Raw genomic sequence first — 26564 nt, forward strand, 5'->3', positions numbered from 1 at the left:
ACACAAACCGAAAAATCAAAAACAAGAAAACTTGAAGATGTGTGACTTGTGTTATAGTGTGGGTGTCATTTGTGTGTGAGTGTGTCATTTTGTGAGTGTGTGTGTTTTAGCTGTAAGAATTAGACATAACAAAAAAAACAAAAAAAATTTAAGTGTGTGTGTTTCATGTGTGTGTGTGTGTGTGTGTGTGCGTGTGTGACTTGTGTTAGTATCTGTGTGTGTAGTTTGTGTTTTAGTGTACCATTTGTGTTAGTGGGTAGCTATGTCATGCACACACAAACACACGATACACACACTAAACACTACACACACACACACACACACACACACACACACACACACACACACACACACACACACACACCCCTGCCCACCCCCACCCCCCACCCCCCCCAACACACACACACACTTAAACCAACATTCGCAGCTGTGTGCGTGTTGTTATCGCTGACAGGACATAGTCCACGAGGTGTCGATGCACACACTAACACACACACACACACACACACACACACACACGCACCCCTGCCCACCCCCATCCCCCCCCCCCCCCCCCACACACACACACACTTAAACCAACATTCACAGCTGTGTGCGTGTTGTTATCGCTGACAGGACATAGTCCACGAGGTGTCGATGCACACACTAACACACACACACACACACACACACACACACACACACACCCCTGCCCACCCCCACCCCCCACCCCCCTCAACACACACACACACACACAAACCAACCTTCACAGCTCTGTGCGTGTTGTTATCGCTGACAGGACATAGTCCACGAGGTGTCGATGCACGTGCACGACCTGCCCAAGGTGAAGGGCCTGGTGCCCATCTTCATCAACGCCAACAGCGGCAACTTCCGCACGTCGGCCACCATCACCCTGGGTGCCCGGGGCGACAGCTACTATGAGTATCTGCTGAAGCAATGGATACAGAGCGGCAAGAGGCTCAATGTGTAAGGGAACGGTTTACCATTTTTGTCAAGGAGGATACCAGAATGCCAGAATACTTTTTTATTATCTCAATAAGAGAAATTCATGTGTGGTGTATGCTTCACCAAGCAATACACAAACAAGAGAGGCAAGGCCTTCAAGACTCACTTGTGGCAAATTAAGTCCCCTAGCATTAATTATAGAGTAATTTCCCTTTTTTACTGTCTGCACCAAAAACGTTTGCAAAATAAATAAAACTTCCATGCTTAGCAAAAGAAGGGCCTGTCTGAACAAAAAATGATAATAATGACTGCTCTTGTTGTTGTGTCAGAATATCAGATCAAAGTGCCAAGTTTAGAGAATACAAAAAATAGAAATATAACAGTAAATGCAGCTTTCATATAATTAGGTTTCTTTTTTTTTCTTTTTTTTTTTTTGTGCCCATACCCAGAGGTGCAATATTGTTTTAAACAAGATGACTGGAAAGAACTGAATTTTTCCTATTTTTACGCCTAATTTGGTGTCAGCTAACAAAGTATTTGCAGAGAAAATGTCAATGTTAAAGTTTACCACGGACACACACACACACACACACAGACACACACACACACACAGACAACCAAACACCGGGTTAAAACATCGACTCACTTTGTTTACACAAGTGAGTCAAAAAATCATCGTCATTCGATGTGAATACTTAAAGCCATAGAACGCTGAAATGCCAAGTTGACGTGGACCTGTTGTACGATGATCACAAACATACACGTGCTGTGGTTACATACTTTCACAGTCATTCATCACGAATACATAAGGAACGTTAAATGTGTAGACACAAACTTAATGCTAATTAATCTCATACAATAATCACGAAGCAACAAAGCGGTAAGCATTGTAAGAGAACAGATGAAAATATACTATGATCAGAACAACGATGTACATGATTGAAAGCATGCTGTTATTCGATAGTATTTAAAATCATTGCACAATTATATGATTCACATTACTTTGCTTTGCACACGCATGGTGTTGCACACACACACACACACACTTCTTCTTCTTCTTCTTCTTCTTCTTCTGCGTTCGTGGGCTGCAACTCCCAGGTTCACTCATATGTACACGAGTGGGCTTTTACGTGTATGACCGTTTTTACCCCGCATTGTAGGCAGCCAAACTCCGTTTTCAGGGGTGTGCATTCTGGGTATGTTCTTGTTTCCATAACCGACCAAACGCTGACATGGATTACAGGATTTTTAACGTGCGAATTTGATCTTCAGCTTGCATATACACACGAAGGGGGTTCAGGCACTAGCAGGTCTGCACATATGTTGACCTGGGAGATCATAAAAACCTCCACCCTTCACCCACCAGGCGCCGTCACTGTGAGTCGAACCCGGGACCCTGAGATTGAAAGTCCAGCGCTTTAACCACTCGGCTATTGTGCCCGTCACACACACACACACACACACACACACACACACAGAGGAGGAGGCGTCGCGCTGTTCGGACAAATCTGAACACAGACACCACACCACATCTGCAGGGCAGATGCCTGATCAGCTGCTTGACCCATTGTGCTTGGTCAGGTCTTGAGTGCATGCACACACATATATATATATATACTTATGTGTTTATCAGTGGATTTGTTGTACAGAATTTTTACCAGAGGACAACACTCTCATTACCGTGGGTTTTGTTTCAGTGCGCCAAGTGTGCGCTGCAGAAAAAAACAGGACCTCTGTTTATTGAGAGAGAGAGAGAGAGTGTGTGTGTGTGCATGCATCCAAGAGCAGGTGATAGTCCAACGTATAAGGATTTCTTTTTTTGTTGGTCCAACACCAGGTAAAAAGCTGACTGTTTTAGGATTTTTTTCTCTCTCCAAGATCAGGCTTCAAGAATAGGCACCAGTCAAATGTGTAAGGATTTTTTCCTTTTTTTTTTTTTTTTTTGTCCAAGAGCAGGTAATAATCAGATGTGGGTTGTTTTTGTTGTTTTTTTTTTGTGTGTGTGTGTCCAGGAGCAGGTAACAGTCAAATGAGTAAGATTTTTTTTGTTCAAGAGCAGCAGGAAAGAGGTGAACAAATAATGGGGTTTTTTTTGTTTGTTTGTTTGTTTTTTTTAGTTTCAAGAGCAGATAATAGCCAAATAAGTAAAGGATTTTTTTTTTTTTTTTTTTTTTTTTGTGTGTGTGTTAACAAGGAGCAGACATTAAATATGGCATTGTAACAAAATGATTGTCATTTTCATTTTTATTTTTATTTTCATTTTTTTTGGTGCGGTCAGTTTCCGTGACGACTACCTGGCGGCCATGAAGGGGGTGCAGGACCAGCTGGTCAAGAGGTCAGAACCCAGCAAGCTGACCTTTGTCGGGGAGCTGCTGAGTGGACGCAACTTCAGTCCAAAGATGGTGAGCCAGACCTTTCTTTAACTCACTCAGTACGGCCAGTCCTCTCTTCTCCTCTACACAGACCCCTCGGATGTCCAGTGGGTGTCTCAATGACCCAACCTTTAGCTTCCGTCATCAGAACTGTGGTATTCTTTGTCAACATTTACCTCTTCAGTATAAGAGCGTTCCGCTTGCAATATTTTGATGATGGTAATTGGGATGAAACGCTGTTAACGTCGTCTCTTTTGCCGTTCATATGGAGAGAGTTAAAACCCCCTTCATTGCCGAGTTATTTCCCTTCTCTGATGACATCATCAGTGACATCACGATGCTTGAATGTGATAGGTTCTATGGCACTCAAGGGGTTAAAAAGGTTAAAGGTCCTGGAGCCAGTTGCATTGCTTGGTTCTAACTTTTTGACAGTTACACTTGACTTAATGCCTACGTTGACCGAACTATGCCATTAGTTAGTTCCATATTACATACAGTTAGTAGCGGGTTACGACCATACTAGGCTCTTCGGTCCGAGCAATGCAACTGGCTCCTGTGGCCTTTTTACGGCCGTCAGGGGTAGTGAATTCAGTGCAACACAAAAACTTTCTGACGTCGTCGGTGCTTACGCTCCTTCGTTCAAGAACTTTCCGTTTTTCCTCTGACTGTTTACCTTCTGAGAATTCCTTGTGTCAGTTGAAGGACCTGTGGTGAACGCTCTTTTCCTCTTTTTTCTGCTCCTCACATCTGGAACTTCTTCTTCTTCTGCGTTCACTCGTATGCACACGAGTGGGATTTTACGTGTATGACCATTTTTACCCCGCCATGTAGGCAGCCATACTCTGTTTTCGGGGGTGTGCATTCTGGGTATGTTCTTGTTTCCATAACCCACCGAACATGGGTTACAGGATCTTTAACGTGCGTATTTGATCTTCTGCTTGCATACACTCACGAAGGGGGTTCAGGCACTAGCAGGTCTGCACATATGTTGACCTGGGAGATCGTAAAAATCTCCACCCTTTACCCACCAGGCGCCATCACCGTGATTCAAACCCGGGACCCTGAGATTAAAAGTCCAACGCTTTAACCACTCGGCTATTGCGCCCGTCGCACATCTAGAACAACCTTCCTCATTGTGTCTGTTCATGTGATTTAGTCTCTGCCCTTTGCTCTTCACTGAAAACTCGTGTTTAATTACACATACTTAACCGTGACCCACTAGTGCAGACTCCGGCAGGGGTCTGACATTCCTGTCCTGTGCAAACTACTATCCGCCTATGCGGAGAAAACGAAAGTAGGTACGGCCGATAACCTCCCGGAAGTAGGTAACCTCCCCTGTGCCCCCCTGGCTAGCACCCTCTTTTTCTGGCAGCCATCTCGACTCCTATTCCTGTGCTCTACATACAGCTAATTTTTTTTTTTCTTATTTTCTATCTGTCTATCGATTCTTTGTCCAATTATGTCTTCAACCAGGTTGCATAATTATGTGGCTCGTTTGGGCGATCGGGCTAAAATTAAGGCGCGATCGACATCGATTCGCGGACACTCTGGGCCCTCTACTTTGGGCTCTCTCAACAACGCCAACCCGCCGCCTCCTCCACTTCCTCCGATAGATAGAAAATTTCCTTTTTCAAAGTCCTGTCTACGTCTCTAAGCACTCTGGGTTTCCTACTTCTACACGACCACCCACTATGTTCCCCAGATCACTTTGCATGTATGAGGAATCCCTTATTATTATTATTATTATTATTATTATTATTATTCTTTTTTTCTTGTCTTATCATTATCATTATTATTATTATTGGTTAGATAACCTGTCACTTTACTTCCATATAAAGTGCCCAGAATTCTTAGAGAGAAAGGGTGCAACACAAACAAATAAACATTTTCTTCTTCTTCTTCTTAGAGAGAAAGGGTGCAACACAAATAAACATTTTTCTTCTTCTTTTTCTTCTTCTTCATCTCATTATCATTATTATCGTTATTGTTGTTGTTATTATTATTGTTATTATTATTATTATTATGAATATCATTGTTTTAATAACACATACTTAACCGTGCCCAGCAAGTGCAGACTCCGGCAGGGGTCTGACATCAAGATGGCTGCCGTCAAAAGAAGGCGCTAGTCAGGGTGGCAAAGGGGAGGTAACCTACTCCCGGGAGATTATCGCCCGTAGCTACTTTCGTTTTCTCCACATAGGCGGATAGTAGTTTACACAGGACAGGAATGTCAGACCCCTGCCGGAGTCTGCACTAGTGGGTCACGGTAAGTATGTTAGATAAACATAATTTTAGGAAGAAAATTTCCTTATTATTGTTATTGTTGTTATTATTATTGTTATTATTATTACTATTATTATCATCATCTTATTAGTTTTATGATTGTCATTATATTATTATGAATATCATCATTATCCCCATCGTTATCAAAACCACACTGCCCGCCATCCCATCCCCCTCCTATCCCTCCCCCACCCCTAGGACCACCTGCTGTGCTTCCTGCCGGGGACGCTGGCCCTGGGGTCGCACTACGGCCTTGACCCCTCGCACCTGAAGCTGGCGGAGGAGCTGGCCTACACGTGCTACCAGACCTACGTCCGGCAGCCCACCAAGCTGGCCCCGGAGATCACCTACTTCAACCTTGCCCCCGACGCTGCCGAGGACCTCATTGTCAAGGTGACTGGGAGGGAGGAGGAGGGTGGGGCAGGAGGGAGGGAGAGGAGAAGGGGGGGAGGAGGAGAATGAGAAAGGGGGTGGGGGGGGAGTGAGGGGAGTAGGAGAATGAGGAGATGGGAGGAGGAGATTGAGAAAGGGGGTGGGGGGAGTGAGGGGAGTAGGAGAATGAGGAGATGGGAGAAGGAGATCGAGAAAGGGGGTGGGGGGAGTGAGGGGAGTAGGAGAATGAGGAGATGGGAGGAGATTGAGAAAGGGGGTGGGGGGGGGAGTGAGGGGAGTAGGAGATGGGAGAAGGAGATTGAGAAAGGGGGTGGGGGGAGTGAGGGGAGTAGGAGAATGAGGAGATGGGAGGAGAATGAGAAAGGGGGTGGGGGTAGTGAGGGGAGTAGGAGAATGAGGAGATGGGAGGAGATTGAGAAAGGGGGTGGGGGAAGTGAGGGGAGTAGGAGAATGAGGAGATGGGAGGAGGAGATTGAGAAAGGGGGTGGGGGAAGTGAGGGGAGTAGGAGAATGAGATGGGAGGAGATTGAGAAAGGGGGTGGGGGGGAGTGAGGGGAGTAGGAGAATGAGGAGATGGGAGGAGGAGATTGAGAAAGGGGGTGGGGGAAGTGAGGGGAGTAGGAGAATGAGATGGGAGGAGATTGAGAAAGGGGGTGGGGGGAGTGAGGGGAGTAGGAGAATGAGGAGATGGGAGGAGGAGATTGAGAAAGGGGGTGGGGGAAGTGAGGGGAGTAGGAGAATGAGATGGGAGGAGATTGAGAAAGGGGGTGGGGGGGGAGTGAGGGGAGTAGGAGAATGAGGAGATGGGAGGAGGTTGAGAAAGGGGGTGGGGGGGGAGTGAGGGGAGTAGGAGAATGAGGAGATGGGTGAAGGAGATTGAGAAAGGGGGGTGGGGGGGAGTAGGAGAATGAGGAGATGGGAGGAGGTTGAGAAAGGGGGTGGGGGGGGGTGAGGGGAGTAGGAGAATGAGGAGATGGGAGTAGGAGATCGAGAAAGGGGGTGGGGGGGGAGTGAGGGGAGTAGGAGAATGAGGAGATGGGAGGAGATCGAGAAAGGGGGTGGGGGGGGAGTGAGGGGAGTAGGAGAATGAGGAGATGGGAGCAGGAGATTGAGAAAAGGGGGTGGGGGGGAGTGAGGGGAGTAGGAGAATGAGGAGATGGGAGAAGGAGATTGAGAAAGGGGGTGGGGTGGGGGAGTGAGGGGAGTAGGAAAATGAGGAGATGGGAGAAGGAGATTGAGAAAGGGGGTGGAAGGAGTGAGGGGAGTAGGAGAATGAGGAGATGGGAGAAGGAGATTGAGAAAGGGGGTGGGGGGAGTGAGGGGAGTAGGAGAATGAGGAGATGGGAGGAGGTTGAGAAAGGGGGTGGGGGAGAGTGAGGGGAGTAGGAGAATGAGGAGATGGGAGGAGGAGATTGAGAAAGGGGGTGGGGGGAAGTGAGGGGAGTAGAAGAATGAGAAGGGGGTGTGTGTGAGGGAGGGGAGTTGGAGAATGAGGAGGGGGGAAGGAGAGTAGTATTTTTGTTTATCGGGAGTTTGAGGTTGGGGAAGTGTGAAAGGGGGATTTATCTCCCCTCTTTGACAGTTTTTTTGGGATGGAGGGTTTGTTGTTTTTGATTTTTGCTTGTTGGGGTATTGGTACATTACCTGTCGATCAAGGTGAGGGTATGTGTTTGGGGGAGGGGAGGTGTGGAGGGAGGGGGCGGAGGTGGTCTCCAAATCCAACTCAGCATGGCCCCCTACGCAGCTGAGGACCTCTTCATCAAGATGATTGGGGCGGCGGTGGGGGGTGGGGGGGGTGGAGGGCGCTGGGGGTTGGTGGAGAGGGAGTTGGAGATCACACTCACACGTCTCTGAATAGAAAAGCCAAGGAAACCCTTCAGTGTGGTTGCCTTTACGAACAAAATGATCTCAAAGTATTCATGCTACATTTTACATTACAGCCTTTGGACTTTCACTCACCGAAACAGAACGTCCAAGGAAACAAAACGGCCACAGTTATTCACGCTACGTTTGTGGTACATTTCAGTCTTTGTATGCTTGCTTCTGTAAAACCGGACATCCAAGAAAACAAAAGAATCCAAGCATTCATGCTACGTTGTGGTACATTTCAGTCTTTGGACGCTTGCACCTGTAAAACAGAACGTCCAAGGAAACAAAAGAAGCCAAGTATTCATGCTTCATTGTGGTACATTTTAGTCTTTGGACGCTCACAGTTACACCTGTAAAACACCCCTGAAAGCGGAGTATGGCTGCCTACATGGCGGGGTAAAAACGGTCATACACGTAAAAGCCCACTTGCGTACATACGAGTGAACGTGGAAGTTGCAGCCCACAAACGCAGAAGAAGAAGAAGAAGAAGACACCTGTAAAACAGAACGTCCAAGGAAACAAAACGATCACAGTTATTCATGCTGCGTTGTGGTAAATTTCAGTCTTTGGATGCTCACAGTCACACCTGTAAAACAGAACGTCCAAGGAAACAAAAATGATCACAATTATTCATGCTACGTTGTGGTACATTTCAGTCTTTGGACGCTTACAGTCACACCCGTAAAACAGAATGTCCAAGGAAACAAAACGATCACAGTTATTCTTGCTACGTTGTGGTACATTTCATTCTTTGGATGCTCACAGTCACATCTGTAAAACAGAACGTCCAAGGACACAAAAACGATCACAATTATTCATGCTGCGTTGTGGTACATTTCAGTCTTTGGACGCTTACAGTCACACCTGTAAAACAGAACGTCCAAGGAAACAAAAGAAGCCAAGTATTCATGCTATGTTGTGGTACATTCCAGCCTTTGGACGCCCACAACCTTTTGCGGCCCGAGACGGTGGAAAGCCTGTTTGTGCTGTACCGCGTCACGGGGGACCAGAAGTACCGCGACTGGGGCTGGCAGATCTTCCAGGCCTTCGAGAAGCACACCAGGGTGCCCGACGCCGGCTACTCCTCCATCAGCAATGTGCGCGATGCCGGAAACCCGCGCTTCCGGGACAAGATGGAGAGCTTCTTCCTGTCGGAGACGCTCAAGTACCTGTACCTTCTGTTCAGCGACGACCCCCACCTGATATCGCTGGACCGCTACGTCTTCAACACGGAGGGTCACCCGCTACCCGTCGACCCATCGTGAAGGGGTGGGCTGGAGAGGTTGTGATTTGTTGTGTTTTTTTTGGGGGGGAGGGGTTGTTCGGGGTTTTTGTTTTGTTTTGTTTAGTTTTGTTTTTCTTTTTTTTTCACCCATTAATCTGTAAGAATTTTTTTTTTTTTCAAGATTGTTTTTAATATTATGGCTAAATATAGGTTTGGGTTTTTTTTTGTTGTTGTTGTTCTTTTTTGAAGATGGTTATAAGTAGTATGGTTAAATATTTATTTGTGTTTTGTTGTTAATTTGTTACTTATTGTTGTACCAATGTATTTTTCATTGATAATCAACATGATTTTTTTTTTTTTTTTTTTTTTTTTTTCAAAAATGTTTTCTTGATTGACAATTGTTTGTGAATTATTTTTTCAAGCATTTCAAAATTCATTGCTTTTTTCCTCGTTTTTTTAATTTTTGATTTTTACTTTCTTTTTTTCTTTCAAATTGATTTGTGACTTATGAGACTTATTTAAAATTTTTATCTTTTTTTTTTTTTTTTTTTTTTTTTACTGCATATTATTTACTCTTTGTGTTTTAATTACTTGACTGGCTTAATGGCTGGAGGATTGATTGATTATTGATTTTTTTTATCTTTAATGCAGTATACTAGTGTTTGCTCTAATATATTTGAAATTTGATTACCATTTTCCAAGATGATTCCTCTTTTTTTTTCTTTTTTTTTTTTTTTTTGAGTGTACACTAAATAACATGATTATTTTAATATTTAATTTTTAATGACAGTTGCCCTTGAATTCAGGAATATTCTGCTGAGACAAAAGCAGAATGTGCATGTGGAAAGACTGTCATCACTGTGACTAAAAAAACTAGACTGTCAAAAATTATGTTTCAAAAAAAAAAAAAGACAGTTTCTATATCAGCCAACAAATTTGATTTGATTGTCATGGATTCCATCTTATTCACAACATTACTGCATTATTTCTTGTGCAAAGCAAAACCTTCATTGTTAATTTTCTGTTGGTTACAAAAAACCAAAAAAAAACAAAACAAAAAACCACCTCACACACACACACACACACAAATCTCACACACACACGCACAAATACACACACGCGTGTGCGCGCGTGCGCACACAAACACACACACACACACACACACACACACACACACACATCTCACACAAAATTGGCTCCAGACTCAAGACTGGTTTATTGTCTATACCCAGGTACATTAATTGACTGTTAGGAAACTGGTTGTCATAAATTCAGTTAAAGAAAATAGTAGGGAAAAAAAGTAATAGTACATTAAAAAAAAAAATAAAAAAAATAAATAACGACAACAAAACAAGGAAAACGTTTTTTAGTCAAGGCTTTGGAACTGAACTGTGAACATTTTACATGCCCCTAAAGGTGTTGACAGTTTTCAGTTTCAAGAAGATGACAGAGCGTAAAGACTGATCCATACAACCTGCACTGCTTCTGCTTTTAAAAAAAAAAAAGAAAAAAAAAAAGACACAAATAAATGAAATAGTTACTTATTGTGCTCAGAACACTGTGCTTTGAGAAACATCTTATTGGTTTTTATTGGACTGCTGTTTCATCAAGACACTCATAAGCATCTGATAATGGTTGATGCCGACTATACAGCACACTGTTTTTGCTGTTTTTTTGTCATCGCCCGAAAAAATGAAGGTAACAACAAAACAAACCAACCAAAAAAACAAAAAAAAAGATTAGACTGAATCAACAAGTATCAGGAAGAAACAGCAAAATAAAACCCTAAGGGTTGTCCCAGAAAATTTGGGGTAGAGTTAACTCACTCAGTACGGACAGTCCTCTCTTCTCCTCTACACAGACCCCCTCGGATGTCCAAACCTTTAGCTTCCGTCGTCAGAACTGTGGTATTCTTTGTCAGCATTCACCTCTTCAGTATAAGAGCGTTCCGCTTGCAATATTTCGATGATGGTAATGGGGATGAAACGCTGTTAACGTCGTCTCTTTCGCCGTTCGTATGGAGTGAGTTAACTTCTCCCAGTCTTCTTTTCTTGCAAAAACTGTGGGTTGGGGGTTGGGGTTGGGGGGAGTTCTCGTGTTTTAAATTTCATTTTAAATAAATGGCATTCCTGCCTTTTGACATGCTGTGCAGAAATATTTATTTCCCTCTTTCTCTTTCTCTCTCTCTTGCTCTCTCTGTCTCTCTCACTCCCCAAATAATCAGACTCACTTCAAGGTGTGCAGTAACTCCCTTTAAAGGAAAAATAGGATTCAGAGAAATAAATTGTCAATACATTAAATATTCTGTAAACCGTGTCCGTATTTGCCAGGTGAGGGAAACAAGAACATACCCAGCAACCGCACCCCCCCACACACACCCCGAAAACAGAGTATGGCTGCCTGTATGGTGGGGTAAAAATGATCATACAGGTTAAAAGCTGCTTGGTCATTGTAGTGAATGTGAATGCCTGAAAAAAAAAAACACAAAAAAAAACGTCATTGAATTTTTGCCACAATGAATGAAGCAGTAGTGAGAGAGAACTTGTGTACAAATGAAGGAGAATGAAGGGAGAGTTGACAATATCAGCCAGAGTTTTTGGTTTGCTTGTCACAGATATATGTATTGAAATGAATTTTCAGGGGTTTTTTTTTGCTGTTATTGCGTTTGACTTGTTCTGAAAAAACAACAACAAAAAAACAACAACAAAAACTTTCCTCCAGTGAACATACTATTTTATCAGTTTGCATGTATCATAACATTGTTGTTGTATTGTATTGTTTTGTATTGTATTGTATTACTTGTATCAAATTTCTCTGTGTGAAATTCAGGCTGCTCACCACCCTAAGGGAGAGCACGTCGCTACAGTGAGAGTGCTGTCCCATGTTTTTTCTTCTTTCTTTCTCTCTTCTGTTCTTTTGTTATCAAAAGTGGATTTGTCGACAGAATTTTGCCAGGGACAGCCCTTTTGTTGCCATGGGTTCTTTTACGTGCGCTAAGTACATACTGCACACAGGACCTTGTTTTATCGTCTCAATCTGAACGACCAGCATGCAGACCACTCAGGGTTTAGTGGAGGGGGGACAAAAATACTGGTGAGTGTGGGGGTTCGTGCCAGTGAGCTCAGGTTTTTCTTGACAGACGCGTTGCCACTAGGCCAGCTCTCCATTGTTGGTTGTATTTCATGATTGTTATGATATATGTGGACCATACATTTGTACACATATGTCACTATATATATATATTTTCAGAATATGAAAGGGTCTTTTCTTACATTGTGGGTTGCAGCGTTGCATGATGGATACGCTTACAGACAGTTTAAATTGAAGACAGTACCCTTACGTGCACGTGCGCACACACATGCATACACAACCACAGACACACACACACACAAACACACACACACACAACCACACACACAAACACACACACACAAACACACACACAAACACACACACACACACACTACTGTCTCCTCATGCTCTTGATTTGGTCTTCCTCTCTGTGTCAGTATTATCACACACCGTCAACAACTTCCTGTTATTCTGTACGCACTGTCAACAACCTCCTGTTATTCTGTACGCACTGTCAACAGCCTCCTGATATTCTGTACGCATTGTCAACAACTTCCTGTTATTCTGTACGCATTGTCAACAACGGCCTGTTATTCTGTACGCACTGTCAACAGCCTCCTGTTATTCTGTACGCACTGTCAACAACCTCCTGTTATTCTGTACGCACTGTCAACAGCCTCCTGTTATTCTGTACGCACTGTCAACAACCTCCTGTTATTCTGTACGCACTGTCAACAACTTTCTGTTATTCTGTACGCACTGTCAACAACCTGTTATTCTGCACGCACTGTCAACAACCTCCTGTTATTCTGTATGCACTGTCAACAACCTCCTGTTATTCTGTATGCCTGTTATTCTGTACGCACTGTCAACAGCCTCATATTATTCTGTACACACTGTCAGCAACGTCCTGTTAGTATGTACGCACTGCCAACAACCTATTCTGTACACACTGTCAACAACCTGTTATTCTGCACGCACTGTCAACAGCCTGTTATTCTGCACGCACTGTCAACTTCCTGTTATTCTGTACGCATTGTCAACAACGTCCTGTTATTCTGTACGCACTGTCAACAACCTCCTGTTATTCTGTACGCACTGTCAACAACCTCCTGTTATTCTGTACGCACTGTCAACAGCCTCCTGTTATTCTGTACGCACTGTCAACAGCCTGTTATTCTGTACACACTGTCAACAGCCTCATGTTATTCTGTACGCACTGTCAACAACCTGTTATTCTGTACGCACTGTCAACAGCCTCCTGTTATTCTGTACGCACTGTCAACAACCTCCTGTTATTCTGTAAGCACTGTCAACAACCTCCTGTTATTCTGTATGCACTGTCAACAACCTTATGTTATTCTGTACGCACTGTCAACAGCCTCCTGTTATTCTGTACGCACTGTCAACAGCCTTCTGTTATTCTGTACGCACTGTCAACAACTTCCTGTTATTCTGTACGCGCTGTCAACAACCTCATGTTATTCTGTACGCACTGTCAACAACCTCCTGTTATTCTGTACGCACTGTCAACAGCCTTCTGATATTCTGTACGCACTGTCAACAGCCTGTTATTCTGTACGCACTGTCAACAACCTCCTGTTATTCTGTACGCACTGTCAACAGCCTTCTGTTATTCTGTACGCACTGTCAACAGCCTCATATTATTCTGTACACACTGTCAGCAACGTCCTGTTAGTATGTACGCACTGTCAACAACCTATTCTGTACACACTGTCAACAACCTGTTATTCTGTACGCACTGTCAACAACCTGTTATTCTGTAGGCACTGTCAACAACCTGTTATTCTGTACGCACTGTCAACAACCTGTTATTCTGTAGGCACTGTCAACAGCCTCCTGTTATTCTGTACGCACTGTCAACAACCTCCTGTTATTCTGTACGCACTGTCAACAGCCTGTTATTCTGTATGCACTGTCAACAACTTCCTGTTATTCTGTATGCACTGTCAACAGCCTGTTATTCTGTACACACTGTCAACAACCTCCTGTTATTCTGCACGCACTGTCAACAGCCTCCTGTTATTTTGTCAGCACCCTCCTGTTAGTATGTACACACTGTCAACAGCCTATTCTGTACGCACTGTCAACAGCCTCCTATTAGTATGTACACACTGTCAACAACCTCCTGTTATTCTGTACACGCTGTCAACAGCCCCCTGGAAAACCCTGTTGGAACTTTCTGCAGTTGGTCCTGTACTGGTGCTCAGTGTTTTGATTTGATTGGTTTAGTTTTAGCTGTCGGATGTTGAGAGGTATTCAGTTTGGCCGTGTAAGTCCTTGGTTCAGGTTTGCGTGGGACTTTGGTTGCGGAGCGAGGTCTGTAGCATTTTGGAAAACGATGACAATTATTATCAAGATGTAAAGACTCGGGAGACAGGGGGGTATGTGGGGTTGTGATTTTTTTTTTTTTTTTTTTTTTTTTTTTAAGAGGCACATGCTCAGAAAACTGAAATGGCATCAAAGACTCACGGTATGAAACCTGGAATGGCATGGGTGGTTGAAGTCTTCCCAGTGCTTTGATTTTTGAAAAAAAGAAGAAAAAAAACCTAACAAAAACTTTACAGTGATTGTGTAAGTGAGCATAAACCCTGAATTCAGACGCATTGTTTCAGACCAGAAATGAAAAAATGTTTGTTTGATCAGGGTTTTTTGTTGTTGTTTTTTTGTTTGTGTTTGTGTGTGTTTCAGTGAATAAGATTTAACTCACTCAGTACGGCCAGTCCGCTCTTCTCCTCTACACAGACCCCTCGGATGTCCAGTGGGTGTCTGAATGACCCAACCTTTAGCTTCCGTCATCAGAATTGTGGTATTCTTTGTCAACATTCACCTCTTCAGTGTAAGAGCCTTCCGCTGGTAATATTTTGATGGTGGTTATTGGGGTGAAACGCTGTTAACGTTGTCTCTTTCGCCGTTCGTATGGAGAGAGTTAAAAGGAAAAAAAAAATTCACCAAAATGTTAATTCTCGTTTGGCTCACAAGGTTAATGGAAGAGTTTTCATGGACTTTTTACAGGAGGAACAAAATGAAATGACGACTGAACGTGGTCTGTGGTTTCTTGTTTGCTCGGTTTTCTTTTGTTTGAGATCAGTGGTTCTATGATGTTATTGTCTTTGGAGAATTGGATTAAGTGTTGTTGGTTTTTTTTTTTTGCTTTTTTTTTTTTTTTTAAAGTGCAGTTTCAATCATGTAAAATGTGTAAGTTGTCAGGGTGAGAAACCAGTGTACGAAACTAGTGTGAAATGAAAGTATCTGAATGCATGTTGTTCACATGAAAATGTTATTCTTTTTTCACTGTATGTAGTAAATGAGTATTATTTGTTGAGTTGGGTTTTTTTGTTTTTTTTGTGGGTTTTTTTTTTTTTTAATACATATACATGTGTATGGTAATGTTTTCTTTTCATGATGCAACATTGGACACCAGATCCATTTTGGGACCAGATGACATATAGAGGACTGATAGCCACTCGGTGGTTAGAGCACTGCCCCTTTGGGTTCTGGGGTTCGAGTCCCAGAACTGCCCAGCAGAAGGAAGGGAAGACTCCGGTCCCTGCTAGACCTGCCAGTGCCTTAACCCTCCTTGGTCTGGATACACATTACAGAGCTAGTTGTGCACGTTAACTCACTCAGTACGGCCAGTCCTCTCTTCTCCTCTACACAGACTCCTCGGATGTCCAGTGGGTGTCTGAATGACCCAACCTTTAGCTTCCGTCGTCAGAATTGTGGTATTCTTTGTCAACATTCACCTCTTCAGTGTAAGAGCCTTCCGCTGGTAATATTTTGATGGTGGTTATTGGGGTGAAACGCTGTTAACGTTGTCTCTTTCGCCGTTCGTATGGAGAGAGTTAAAAGGAAAAAAAAAATTCACCAAAATGTTAATTCTCGTTTGGCTCACAAGGTTAATGGAGGAGTTTTCATGGACTTTTTACAGGAGGAACAAAATGAAATGACGACTGAACGTGGTCCGTGGTTTCTTGTTTGCTCGGTTTTCTTTTGTTTGAGATCAGTGGTTCTATGATTTTATTGTCTTTGGAGAATTGGATTAAGTGTTGTTGGGTTTTTTTTGCTTTTTTTTTTTTTTTTTTTTTTTAAAGTGCAGTTTCAATCATGTAAAATGTGTAAGTTGTCAGGGTGAGAAACCAGTGTACGAAACTAGTGTGAAATGAAAGTATCTGAATGCATGTTGTTCACATGAAAATGTTATTCTTTTTTCACTGTATGTAGTAAATGAGTATTATTTGTTGAGTTGGGTTTTTTTGTTTTTTTTGTGGGTTTTTTTTTTTTTTAATACATATACATGTGTATGGTAATGTTTTCTTTTCATGATGCAACATTGGACACCAGATCCATTTTGGGACCAGATGACATATGGAGGACTGATAGCCACTCGGTGGTTAGAGCACTGCCCCTTTGGGTCCTGGGGTTCGAGTCCCAGAACTGCCCAGAAGAAGGAAGGGAAGACTCCGGTCCCTGCTAGACCTGCCAGTGCCTTAACCCTCCTTGGTCTGGATACACATTACAGAGCTAGTTGTGCACGTTAACTCTCTCAGTACGGCCAGTCCTCTCTTCTCCTCTACACAGACCCCTCGGATGTCCAGTGGGTGTCTGAATGACCCAACCTTTAGCTTCCGCGAGTCAGAATTGTGGTATTCTTTGTCAACATTCACCTCTTCAGTATAAGAGCCTTCCGCGTGCAATATTTTGATGATGCTAATTGGGGTGAAATTATTTTATCATTATTTTCATTACTACTACCTTTTTTTTTATATCATAATTATTATTTATTTATTTATTTATGTAAGTTTATCTATCTATATATATATATATATATTTTTTTTTTTTCTCAAGGCCTGACAAAGCGCGTTGGGTTACGCTGCTGGTCAGGCATCTGCTTGGCAGATGTGGTGTAGCGTATATGGATTTGTCCGAACGCAGTGACGCCTCCTTGAGCTACTGAAACTGAAACTGAACTGGGGTGAAAGGCTGTTAGCATCGTCTCTTTCGCCGTTCGTATGGAGAGAGTTAAGGATCCTGTAGTCCATGACAGCTTTCTGTGGGTACTTCTGGAAACACAAAGATACGCCTTGCCGTAATCCAGCCGATGGGCGCCATAGCCGAGTGGTTAAAGCGTTGGACTTTCGATCTGAGGGTCCCGGGTTCGAATCACGGTGACGGCACCTGGTGGGTAAAGGGTGGAGATTTTTACGATCTCCCAGGTCAACATATGTGCAGACCTGCTAGTGCCTGAACCCCCTTCGTGTGTATACGCAAGCATAAGATCAAATACGCACGTTAAAGATCCCGTAATCCATGTCAGCGTTCGGTGGGTTATGGAAACAAGAACATACCCAGCATGCACACCCCCGAAAGCGGAGTATGGCTGCCTACATGGTGGGGTAAAAACGGTCATACACGTAAAAAGCCCACTCGCGTATATACGAGTGAACGTGGGAGTTGAAGCCCACGAACGCAGAAGAAGAAGGAGGAGAAGAAGTAATCCAGCCACCTAACATGCTGTGGACCAAACAGCAGAGTACAAGCAGTCAGATGTGTCTAAAATATTTCTTAATAAAGAAAAAAAAGAGCTCACTTGTGAAAGGAGTGGCCATGGAAATAGGAGAAGAAAAAAAACATTTTAGAAGTGAGTGGCCATGAACATTGCAGTTTTTTAAATGTAGAGGAGAAAAAAAACCCAACAAAAAACAAAGAGAAGGAAGAAGATGCTGTAATAGTTCACATTGTTAACTTCATTAATGGTTCAGATCAAATCAAATGAAATTAATTTGATTGCAGCCCATCTGACCACAGAGAGGACTTTGATTTGGGGGCTGATCACCAATCACTTTTTTAAATCGTAAACAAATTTTGAAGAGAACCGAAAATTATGTTAAAAGGTCTATCGAGACACTTTAAATAGAACTCAAAATGATGTTACATGGTCTATCAAGACATTTAATGATTTTGATGAGAGCCCATTGCAAAGTAATGTTGAATGGTCTGTCAAGACGTTTTTAAAGACAACCCAAAATAATGTTGAATGGTCCGTCAAGATGTTTTGAAGAGAACCCAAAATTATGTTAAAAGTTCTGTCAATACATTAAAGAGCTCAGTTCACCCACGTGTTGTATCGCGTTGCATTCCTTTTTGCCCCAACAGCTTTCTCTGAGTGATATTTGGGCTGCTCTCCCCATGTAAAGCGTATTGTCACACGTGTTGATCAGCCCACATAAAGTTTGAATCAAGTTAAACACTTGTGCTCATGCTTAAGGAGTGTTTTTGTTTGTTGTTGTATCTTTTAAAATTTAAAAGACACTCTGAAAGCTTTTCTGAAGGCCTTCAACATCAGCCATGACACATGGGAGCTGAACGCAATGGACAGACCAAAGTGGCGTTCAGCTGTCCACAAAGGTGCCAAATCCTGTGAGGCCAACAGAATCGCTGCAGCAGAGCAACACAGACAGGCCAGGAAAAGCAGGGCCAGCAAGTCCCTGACAGCAGCCACCATCCCCTGTCCACACTGCGTCAGAACCTTCCGGGCGCGGATTGGCCTGACCAGTCATCTGCGCACCCACAGAGCCCAACCCACCCACCCCCAGGATGACTAGATGGTCCTCGTCGATCCAGACGGACGAACCACCATCTTTTCAAATTTGCTTGTATTTGTTTCGTTTATTTATGTTATTTATTTTTATCTACTTATATTTGCTTTTATTGAATACATTTTGTATTACATTCTGCTTTGGCATGTACAAAAAACAAAACAAACTAACAGCAGTTAAAAAGTTTGCTTGGCTAAATTGTTTATAAAAAAAAAAAATAAAAAAAAAGATGGGGGTTTTGGGAGATGTTGGGCATTTTGTTACATAGAAAAGACATACGCAGCTGATGGGATCTTTGAGCTGATACACAGCAGTTGTGAACCTGAACAAATCTATTCCATTCATGTACATTGGTTGTGTGACGTTTTGTTTTCAACAGCGTCTTTTCATTTGTGTGAACCTTGATTTTCAGGAAAGGGATTTGGAGACATTTATGTGAAAGGGTGTATCATCAGGTAAAATTTGGACCGCCACATTGTCTTTTTTCTGATGGTAAATGGTGTGGGTGTGCGAAAACTTGGATGTCAGTTTGATTCTCAGATGTGAGCGTTGATAAGGTTCTTGCTTGCGTGAGGAGGGTTTCAAATGTGCACAGGAGTAGTATGTGAATCACATTGTCTTTGATACTGTTACCTCTGAGCAGAAACAAGATTAGCATTCTAAATTGAGCCATTTACGGATTGCGCAGTGTGAAAAGCAGCTTTGTTTGACCGATCACATCAACATTTCTCCATCACTTTTAACCGTTTTAGTTAACAACCCTACGTTTTACTGCAGTGGTTTCATGCAGTGCTTTTCCAGGGGAGTTGAGGAAGGCACGTAGCTGTGGGTTAGAATGAGTTAAAGCATTGGACTTGAATTTGTTTCACTCTGAGGGTCCAGGGCTCACATTGCACTCACGGCACCTGGTGGGTTAACCCTTTGAGCCCTGAGTTCCTGAGCAATTTTAACTCTTCTGCCTGAGCTGAGCCAAAATTTGCAAATAATTGGTATTTAATGTGTCACGGCAGATATAAAAAGAGTGCCCTGACCACCGCTTTACCGGTGGTAGAGAAAAATGACATAACGCCTAGCCACCGGTTGAGCGGTGTGTAAACACCTGTGTCGTGTTTTGCTATTGGTTGACTTATATTGAAATCGATCTTTTTTATCCAAAGCACATGCACAAAACACAGTGAAAAAGCACGGCCATGTTGGTACTGCGTTCGCTGACGTCAGAATATTACAGTTTTTTCTGATTGGCTCTTCAGTATAAGTGGCTAGGCTCAACCGGTGGCTAGGCATTATGTCATTTTTCTCTACCACCGGTAAAGCGGTGGTCAGGGCTCAAAGGGTTAAGGATGGATATTTTGACGATCACCCAGGTCAACTGATGTGCATACCTGCTAGTGCCTGAGCCCCCTTTGTGTGTGTATATAAATGCAGAAGATCAAACAATCACTACAATAGATCCCATAATCCATGTCAGTTGCGCTGAAGAAGCCGGGCGGATCGCCGACGAAAGCTACGCAAGTGAGTAGCCTTCTTTGACTGAGAGATCGGTTTAACTTGGTAGTCATTAAGCGTTTGATAGGTTATGGAAACAAGAGCGTACTCAGAAAGCGCACCCCTGGAAATGGAGCATGGCTGCCTAAAGTGGCAGCAGTAAAACTGTGTTACATGTTAAAAAAAAAAAAAAAAAAAAAAAGAAAAAAAAAACCCCACAGGGGAACGCGTGAATTTGCAGCCAACAGACACAGAAGAAAAAGTGTGATGACGGCAACTGGGGTTTGCCAGGTACTTGCTTCAACCTGAAAGAATTATATGTTCTGTTGTTTGTTGTTTGTTTTTTGGGGGTTTTTTTTTTTTTTTTTTTGCTCTGTGTATGTGTAATCATTGACAGCAGCTGTTATTTTGGTGATTGGCATACACATTTTCAGGAACAGTCGATGTTTTTTTGTTTATTTTTTTTATTTATTTTTTTTTCCAGGAATGTGTGTGTTATTATTATTGTATGCTTTGGTGGAGGAGAGGGAGAGAGAATATGTGTAAGAAGAATGTGAGGTAATGCACATTTTGTTCTGTTCTGTGTAGACTTTTTGTCGGATTTGATTTTTACTGTTGGAAGCTGCTATAAATACAAAGCCACATAAACAACGGCTTGTTTTCAGTGTACACAGTTGTCTTTTATTTAGGTTGTTTTTTTGGCTGTTGCTTTTTTTCTTTTTTTTTCTTCAAATACCACACACTTTTGATGTGCAGGGCTAAAACCACCAACTCATGTGTGTGTGTGTGTGTGTGTGTGTGAGAGAGAGAGAGAGAGAGAGAGAGTGCTTTATATATTATTTATTCTGAATTCATTTACGCTGCTAGTGATATGTTGCAGTTACTGGTTTTTTTGGTGTTTTTGGTGGCTCAAAGTGTTTCCACAAGTGGTTTAACAAGTTTGATGTTGCTGTTTGTCTGCCCAGGCAGTCATGTTGAAGAATGTTATCACATTTTTCTCACCCTTTTTTTTCTCATTTTTGTTAATTATCATTGGCGCACTTGGCGCACTGAAAAAGAACCCATGGCAACGAGAGTGTTGTCCTCTGGCGAAATTACGTAAAATGAAATCCACTTTCATAGGTACACAAATATGTAAGCATGCACTCAAGGCCTGACTAAGCGCGTTGGGTTATGCTGCTGGTCAGGCATCTGCTCAACAGATGTGGTGTAGCGTGTATGGATTTGTCCGAACGCAGTGACGCCTCCTTGAGAAAGTGAAAGTGAAACTGAAACTGTTATTATTATTATTATTATTATTATTGTTATTATTATCATCATCATTATCATTATTATTATTATTATGCTTGTTTAAATTGTCAGCATATCAAGTTGCAGCCTTTGTTTTGACTTTTCTGTCTGTCTGTCTGTCTGTCTCTGGGTGTTTATGTGTTTGTATGTGTGTGTGTGTGTGTGTGTGTGTGTGTGTGTGTGTGTGTGTTAAAAGTTAAGATATGTGTGTGTATCTGTGTCTGTTAAAGAGTGAGTATTTGTCAGTGTTTGTATGTATGTGTTAAAGAGTGAAGATGTCAGTGTGTGTCAAAGAGTGAATATATACTTTGTGTGTGTGTGTGTGTGTGTGTGTGTGTGTTTAAAAAAAAAATGAAGATAATTTTTTGAGTATGTGTGTCTAAAAGAGTGAAAATATGTCTTTGTGTCAGTGTGTATGTGTGTTTTTGTTTGGCTGCCAGATCAAATATCTGAAGAAATGTTAATGGTGTCTTCTCAAGAGTTACCATTGGAGCAAACAGCTGTTGCTGTAACTGTTATATGTTTTTGTGTGTGTGTGTGTGTGATTTTAAGAAACACTGTATATATATATATATATCAGTTTTGCGTTTGTTTAAGGTGGTGGAATTTTTTTCCTTCTCATTTCTTTTGCTTCATCTTTGTTTTTGGTTTTTGGTTTTTTTCCCCTAGAATGCCCAGAAAATGAACATGGTGTTGGCCTTATGCTGTGTGGTGTTGTGACAAATTTAAAGTTAAAAGTTTTGTTGCCTTTTAATAATGATGATATAGTGTACTTATATGGTGTAAACTCCCCATATAGTGGGCTGTAAGCACCTCATGTGAAAAAACAACAACATATACAGTAGTGCATTATGCCACACAAGAGAAGATGGTGACATAGAAGTGAAAAAAAAAATATGTATATAGAAATACACCAATGCTATACTATAAATTACAGCTAGAGGGGCAGTGAATTCATAGTCACTGGGTCTAGGACCTGGTGTAAACAGGCAGGGCCTTATCCTCTCCTTCGGTAATGAAAATAGATGATCCTAAAGTGATCTGTTGATCTGTTGATAGAACAAGTACTGATAGAAAGCTAGAGATTGTTAGTGTTTGATGTAAGAGAAAGCTAGGCACCTGTTAACAGATTGTTAGTGTATTATTATTTATTTATTTATTTATTTATTTATTTATTTTTTTTTTTTTCTCTCAAGGCCTGACAAAGCGCGTTGGGTTACGCTGCTGGTCAGGCATCTGCTTGGCACATGTGGTGTAGCGTAGATGGATTTGTCCCAACGCAGTGACGCCTCCTTGAGCGACTGAAACTGAAACTGAAACTGAAGCTGATCAAAGAGATAGCTTGGCATGGCAACAGTTCCATGCTGTTGATGTAACAGTCATGGTCAGAGACATGATCTGTTTCTGTGCACGGATATGGCTGTACTGATGCCTGATTTTCTTTTCCACTTTTTTTTTTTTTTTTTTTTTTTTTTTCGTTTTTTTGTTTTGTTGACCCTTCTCAAGGTTCCTTGGGATCAATGGTTCCAGTTTTTCAGCCCGGATATGACCCTGTGCGGTCAGCTAGGTTGTGAGTATAAGCAAGAAGGATATAGATGCCTGATGTATGGCAAGACACGAGTCTATCCATGACAAAACGCGTAAGTCATATTTAAATCTGATCTCCTCTCTCCTGGTTTTTTGTTTTTGTTTTGTTTGTTTGTTTTTTTTGCCAGAGGGAAAAAATAGTCAAGGTGTACATACAAATCATAGGATAAGGCTCTGGTTAGTTTAGATTTTAGCTATAAAAAAAAAAAGAAGAAGAAGAAAAGGGAGTTTTGACATAATTAAAACCTTTCTTGAGCAGAGTTTTGAGAGTGCAACAGACACAGCGAAGTACTGGAATTTTTGTCTGAGGTTTAACTCTTTTGTCACCATCGGCAACTTAAATCAGTTGGACAGATCACCACCATAGGTAACTTCAGTCTACATTGAGGGGTTGCTGATGGGCGCAATTTAGCTGGACTACCGAGGGATGTTGTGTTAACTGATAAGGGAGATAGGGCGCAGTCCACTGGTGTGTTCGCATCTCCAGATGCGTTGTGTTGTGCTGCAGGTCAGGCATTGTGGCAGTGTAGCGTATGTGGATTTGTCATAACGCATCTGTGCCTCTTTGAGGAAATGCAACAAATCATCATTACCAACCTGAACCTTATTATTAACCCTTTCATTGCCGTAGGCAACTTGAGGCAACCAGACAGTCCACCGCTGTGGGCAGCTTGGGTCGACATTGAGGGGGTCATGTTAAAAGGACAGTATTTCACATAGAAACAAAGCTTGACAGCTGCAGCCAGCTTCCCTTCACAATAGGAAATTGACAACTAAGTCCACTGTGCTGTTTCCACATGAACCGAATCATATGACTGAGAGCTTCAAGTCAAAAAGATTTGGCAGTGGGTTGTCTGTTTCCACACAGACACTTAGCAGCAAAAGAGTTAACAGTACATTTTTATTATATTTTCATTCTATACGGATGCTCCATTGCCAAATTGTTAGAAGCATTAGACCGGTCCTGGGTCTGATTGCAGTATCAGCACTTGTGGGTAAAGTCTTGTTTGGAGAGAGAGAGAGAGAGAAGTTACCTTCTCCACTTGGGGAATTTGAATACTCATTGTAGCTCTGCAGTTCAACATACATGAACAGCAGCTGGTCGCCTGAAGGGATCCGGCGAAGAGTAGTATTTCCCACAAGGAAAAAGAGACTGCTGTGCTGGAAATTGCTGTTTTAGTTTTTGGCTGTTTCTTTCTGTCTCTTGTCTCTTCCTTGATTTCTGCCTTCCTGGTCCATTCACTTTTTTTTTTTTTTTTTTTTTTTGCCTCCAAGGCCTTTTTCTTTTCTGACTTGATGAGTGGGTATTCGTAATGTGTTATATACATTTTTTTTTGTGTGTGTGTGTGCCTAAGATATATGGTTTTGCGTGCTGTCAGATTTTGGATTTGCGTGCCTGTTACTGTTTGTGATTTTGTGTCTTGTGTATGATTATGTCAGTGTTCAGGTTTAGTTTCTTTAATCCTCAGGTGATAAACTGGCTGGACGGTTTCTATTGCATGTCGTCATGTTTTTTGTTTTTCTTCCCCCCCCCCCCCCCCCCCCCTGTTCTGTGGAATCATTGTCAGTATTTCCAGCTCTGATATTTGCCTCTCGTGGCCAGCTGGGCAATAAACAACGATAGATACATATGAGTACTATCCTGTCTGATATGAACAAGTACTGTCCTGCCTGATAGGTACTGTACTCCAAAAATAACCTACTGTACTCCAGAAATAACTGAACATCAGTGCTGGGTCTCTTGGAATGGGTGGCCTCGAGGTGACCTCACATTGCTACAGGGTTCACAAAAGTTTAAAGACCACTTCATAGAATTAGGGAACATTTTAATTTTTTTTTAAAGAGAGAGAAAAAAGGATGATTTTAATAATGCAGGCTGCATGTAGTGTACCACTTGCCTCTTACAGCTCCTTTAGGTACATCATTTTGTCTCGTTCATCATTTATCAGATGGATTCCCCCGTCTCCTCGACGAAGGCTGCAGTACGTTGCAGGTCCTCCAGTCCTCCGTAGAGCTTCCGGGATTGGGTCGGGCCAGGTTTTTTCTCGGAGCGCTTGGTGGAGCGGGCAGGACTGCAGCAGATGTTCTGTTGTCTGGCTGCCTGTTCTGCAGGGGCACTGCTTTGTGTCGCTGATACAGAGTTTCGTGTATAGGTACATCATGAACAAACTGAAAAATATGAATGAAAAATCGATTTTGCAGCCAGAATTTGACCGTTATTCACTGGTTTACTAATGATGGCTTTGGTGCACATGCAAGGAAACGCCTCTGGTTATGACTTGTGTTCATTATATTGACTATACACAATGCTGTTTTCCGAAAATTCAGCATTGTTTTGCCATGCTCCCAAGGGAAAAAAAATTTGCAAGCATCCAAGTGGTTCTAACTTCTTGTGAATCCTGCAGTTTCTTGTGGACTCCTCGTGCCTTGGCTAAACGAGAACTAACCTGTTTGTGGTTGTGTATGAATTACATACATGTGTACAAGCAGTGTTGATGCTGGACAAGTGACTGCCGGTTGCAGCTTTACATGTGGTAGGTTTTTTTGAGGATCTGTGTGAATTTAACTCACTCAGTACGGCCAGTCCTCTCTTCTCCTCTACACAGACCCCTCGGATGTCCAGTGGGTGTCTGAATGACCCAACCTTTAGCTTCCATTGTCAGAATTGTGGTATTCTTTGTCAACATTCACCTCTTCAGTATAAGAGCCTTCTGCTTGCTTTATTTTGATGACGGTAATGAGGGTGAAACGCTGTTAACGTCGTCTTTTTCGCTGTTCGTATGGAGAGAGTTAAAGTCTCGTTCCGAGCCCCCAGTGCAGCCCATTCGTTGAAAAATAAAGCGTAGAATTATTGCTGTTTTGTGTTGAGAGAAAAACAGAAACTCTTTTAGAAGGAAGGGTGATTTTTCCTCCAGAAATGTTCTTTTGTCTTAGCTCATGAAGGATGGTGATACGATTTTTTTGTCAAAGCTCATGAATTGGTTACCTTTTTTTTTTTTTTTTGAACCACTGTTTATGTATTTACAATGCTCATTGTTATACTCTTGTATCGGTGAGTGACGTACATACATTCTGTGTTTTGTGAAAGGTCAATAATCTGTTTTTGGAGGTGTGTCACAAAACAGCACCGACATGTGATTGTGGTGAAAGGAAAGTGTGAACGTAAGTTTTGAGTGGATATTTGCTTTCTGTCTGTGGTTAAAGACGTTACCTGTAAATAAAGATTATGATTTTGAATTACCCGATTGTTTTGCTGTTTGTGTGTTTGTTTCTGTATCTTGTTGAAAGTGTTGTTTACATAAGTGACTTATGTGACTTGTAAGAGTGTTTGTATGAGTGGGTGTGTGCATGTATGCAAATGTATGTAAGTACATGTATTCCAGTGTGTGTGTGTATGTAATATGTATGCTTATGTATGTGGAT

The 26564-nt window shown here is 42.2% G+C and overlaps 1 protein-coding gene across 1 annotated transcript in view; it reads left to right on the forward strand.

Annotated features, from left to right (window-relative positions):
- LOC143289414 (endoplasmic reticulum mannosyl-oligosaccharide 1,2-alpha-mannosidase-like) overlaps nt 1-9127 on the forward strand; it is a 28901-nt gene extending 19774 nt beyond the window's left edge. The window contains exons 8-11 of the mRNA XM_076598378.1: nt 779-966; nt 3224-3347; nt 5799-5993; nt 8795-9127. Of these exons, the coding sequence (XP_076454493.1) occupies nt 779-966; nt 3224-3347; nt 5799-5993; nt 8795-9127 (840 nt within the window). The remainder of the gene's footprint in view (nt 1-778; nt 967-3223; nt 3348-5798; nt 5994-8794) is intronic.
- The last annotated feature ends 17437 nt before the right edge of the window (nt 9128-26564 follow it).

The sequence above is a fragment of the Babylonia areolata genome, chromosome 14 (genome assembly GCF_041734735.1).
Source record: "Babylonia areolata isolate BAREFJ2019XMU chromosome 14, ASM4173473v1, whole genome shotgun sequence".
NCBI lineage: Eukaryota > Metazoa > Mollusca > Gastropoda > Neogastropoda > Buccinidae > Babylonia > Babylonia areolata.